The 3,773-nt window shown below is 35.4% G+C and overlaps 1 protein-coding gene across 1 annotated transcript; it reads left to right on the top strand.

The window, feature by feature from the left end:
- Nucleotides 1-402: 402 nt before the first annotated feature.
- LOC107838112 (mucin-12-like) lies at nt 403-2,996 on the top strand. Its single transcript, XM_016679521.1, has 3 exons — nt 403-1,421; nt 1,958-2,119; nt 2,858-2,996. Exons 1-3 carry the CDS (start codon nt 1,255-1,257, stop codon nt 2,994-2,996), a joined length of 468 nt encoding a protein of 155 aa, XP_016535007.1. The 5' UTR covers nt 403-1,254.
- The last annotated feature ends 777 nt before the right edge of the window (nt 2,997-3,773 follow it).

The raw sequence follows: 3,773 nt of genomic DNA, 5'->3' as shown, positions 1-3,773 counted from the left end.
TCACAAATTTATCTACAATCACCCAAACTGTATGGATGAGTATTCCAGAAAGCATTGTTAATTACATTAGAGTTTAATTAGTCGTTTGACTTGGATTTTTAAACTATTTTTAAATGTTTCCCATTAAGATTAAATAAATTGATATAAGTTGTCGAGGGGTAATTCACCTAAAACAGTCTACAAAATCCTCACACAGCAACAGTCCCATTCCAGAGAGAGAAACAAAAAACAAACTCATATTCACAAAAGTACATCAGGACTCCAATGGCGCGATTCATCTGGAATCATTTCAAAACTCAGCAGGTTTTGAAATGACCAGTTGGTTTTCTTTTATTCTCAGTACATGAAAATAAAAGACCTCATGTACTGATTTGATCTTGGCCTCTGGGCATACGTAAACCTCTTTCTTGATGGTAGTAGTCTGAACTCTGCAGATGATTCCAAGGGTCTTTCAGGATGAATCTTTCCCTCTTAGTGTTTCTTGTTCTGAAGAACCAATAAAGGTTTTTAAACACCTCCCACTTTCTTTGTACTGACCTTAACTATATGTTCATCAACCTCTTTTTGTTTGCCATGCATAGGTTAACAGCTAGTACACCATCACAAAAGTTATGACAGATTCAATAAAATAAAAATGAAGCATTCTTATGAGGTTGATAAACTATTTGTTTTCATTAATAAAGTCTCAGCTTGGCCTTCTTGCAGATGGTTAGCCTTAAAGCTAGCCTGTTGCCTGGAATGGAGTCCATACTGGCTAACAGTCTCTATCATTTACCACTGATAAATGTTGGTACAGTCATAGTCAAAGGCTGTCTTCTTCAAAAATCCATCAGTATATCTTACTTTTGAAACATTTAGCTGCAAGCATGAATTATTGCACCAATGGATCAACTGGTCTAAAACTGGATTCTGGCCTTGGTCTCTGGCTGGGATCTTTCTGTTTGGAGTTTGTCTGTTCTCCTCATGCTTACTGTATGTGAGTTTTCTCTGCTACTCTGGTTTAACCCCAGAGCCAGACATGAATGAGTGTTCAGATAAATGTCCATTTCAATTCACTGTGTGTAAGTCTGCGGCTGCCTCGTTGTGCCCTGCCTTGTGTGTGTGTGATGGAGTAGCAACCTGTGTATCCCTGGTTCATCTTGTCTCTCACCCTCTTATTGTGGGAGGTACTCTCATGGTCTCTGAAAGGAGTTGGATGGATTAAGTTGGCATGATCTTACTAAAACCTTCTGTCTTTTTTCTGTAGGTATATGTATGGAAACACTGCGGGACACGGGTATAGCTGAATACTTCAGTCCTTATCCTTCAGTCAATGACACGATCGTTTGTAGAAACAGATGTGACCAAGCTCATAATGACACTATAGACTGCCATAATAAGGGGACCTGCAACATCTTCAAAGGGTTGGGAGAGATCTGCATGTACGTTGATGTGTTTATTTTACCTAACAAACAATATCAACTTTTCACTTTTCCAATTCTAGCATATCTGTTGCTATAGAGATCAAGAGCTGTAACTCAGAAAAACTGCAGCTTATTAGATTATACTGATTTCACAGTCTTATTAGTCAAACTTAATCTATATTTCCAAATGATGAGAGAGATACAGTATGAAGGTCAAAGTAGACAGTCTTCTAAGAACTGAGCAGTTCTTCAGTCCTCACTGCAGTTTATTTAACTTTAAAATGTTTAATTGAAGACACCTTCCTATGTTCCAGTTCAGTGCATCACAGTCGATCACACTGACTTGGTTCATGTAAAAGATCAGTCAAACATTCCTGCTAAAGTACTAAATAAAACGAAGGAAAAACAACTTTTAGTGAACAGGTTGTTATATGATTTAGTTTTTAGCATCCCAATACAATTTTTCTATTAATATTTAAATTAATATTTAATTACATTATTCACTACACTTTGTTGTTTGTCTTTAATTGCGTTTTGATTTATTCCTTCCTTAGATGTGACAAAGTGAACGACAACTGGTACTTGGGAGAGAATTGTAACCTCCCCATACAGAAAGTTCCGTTTTATGCAGGGCTAAGTGTGACCCTTGCTGCCCTGCTGGTTGCTGTGGTAACCCTGGTTGCATATGCTGTTGTCAACAAACGCAAACACACACAGTAAGTAAGCTGTGATATGTTTTTTTGTTACAAAACATGATCCTACTAACAAAAAGGGAAAATGACTAAGTGCTTTGCCTTTAATGTATTCATGAATGATACATTTTACAGCACATTAAAAGCAGAACTTTAAAACAGACATAGTGTAGTGATGTAGTGTTATCCCCTTATGGTAGAGAGGACTAATTCACATGGAAAACTAAAGTCACCAACTATGAATACTGAGGGAGGCTGGGATGGAAGGGACCGTTGAAGAGTAATTCATGGCCAATAGCAGATAAAATCAAGAATATGTTGACAATGATCACACACTATCATTCTACTAATCTTTAAGCACTCAGTATTTTTTCACTGAGTGCTTCTTGCTGTAACTGGTTGTACAGAGAATGAAACACTGGTTGTTCACTCTCCTGTAGCAGTGTATGCTGGACACAGAAAATGATGCCTTAGCAAGAGATTTGTTTCTGTTAGTTTGTTAAAGTCGTCCTTATTTAGCTACTAACACCTAGATGGTCTTACAGTAGATAGAAAACTGAAATGTATTCCAGTAGCTTCCATGTTGACTAATTTGAGAACATGTATGACCGAGCAATAGAATGAGGATATAAGTGTAGTAATGTTAATGGTTAAAGATTAGAGGCACTAATATTACTCTAATTCCAAGCTGATTTTCAGCTCAGCAATAATCTAAGAACAGATACACATTCTCAGTATTTTGCTTAAATTCTGTTTCTGCAGAAAGAAAGACGTGAAGCAGAAATTGGTGAACCAGTGGCTGGATGATGACTATGAGTGGTCCAGAGCTGCAAGCCCAATAGGCAAACCTGGAGCAAGTAAGTTTCTAATCCATACGCATGACAGTTATGGGTCCAAGTAGAAATTTGAATATGAATGTTTTTTTTTTTTCTTTATCAACTATTTGTATCTGGGAAAAAATAAAAAGGGAAACTAAGAAAAAACAGTACATGTACAAAAAAGTGTTTTTTCTTTTTGAAAATACATGTTGGAAGTATTCCAAAATAATTTCCAATTGCATAATTCACAAAAAATACTAAAGAGAAATGTTTAAAATTTGTATGCAACATTTATATTATTTGGTTTGAGTTTAAAAAGTAAATCATTGGGTACAAATGAAGAGATCACTTAAAATGATCAGTTTCTCTTGATTTTACTTTTCATAGGTAAATGTTTGAGTAAATTGAACATTGTTATTTTATTCTATGAACTACTGACATGTCTTTGAAATTCCAAGTAAGAATTTTGTATTTATTTGCAGACATGAGAAATGGTCAAAATCATGAAAAAGATGCAGCTCTTTCAGACCTCAAATAATTCAAAGAAAACAAGTTCATGTGCATTTAGAAACAACAATACTAATGAAATCAGTATTTGGTGGAATAACTGTGAGGTTTTCAATGGATTTCAGAGAAGTGATCTGTTCATTTTTTCCAGAGCTGTATCTGTGGACACTTTTCTGAATTTTACAAGAACACACAATGTTATTAGACCAAGTAAAGCACAGATAACACATTAAAGCCTTTTGAACGATGGAAAGACTTTGACAGTGCTCATTCTGGTGGAATGTGATACAAGTCATCCATTGAAGTTTGCATTGTTTTGCCATTTCTTGGACATATATATATATATATATATA

This window comes from Poecilia formosa, unplaced genomic scaffold (genome assembly GCF_000485575.1).
Source record: "Poecilia formosa unplaced genomic scaffold, Poecilia_formosa-5.1.2 Scaffold214, whole genome shotgun sequence".
NCBI classification, from domain to species: Eukaryota; Metazoa; Chordata; class Actinopteri; order Cyprinodontiformes; family Poeciliidae; genus Poecilia; species Poecilia formosa.
The sequence above is the reverse complement of the archived record's forward strand: the minus strand, read 5'-3'. Positions and strand labels throughout refer to the sequence as shown.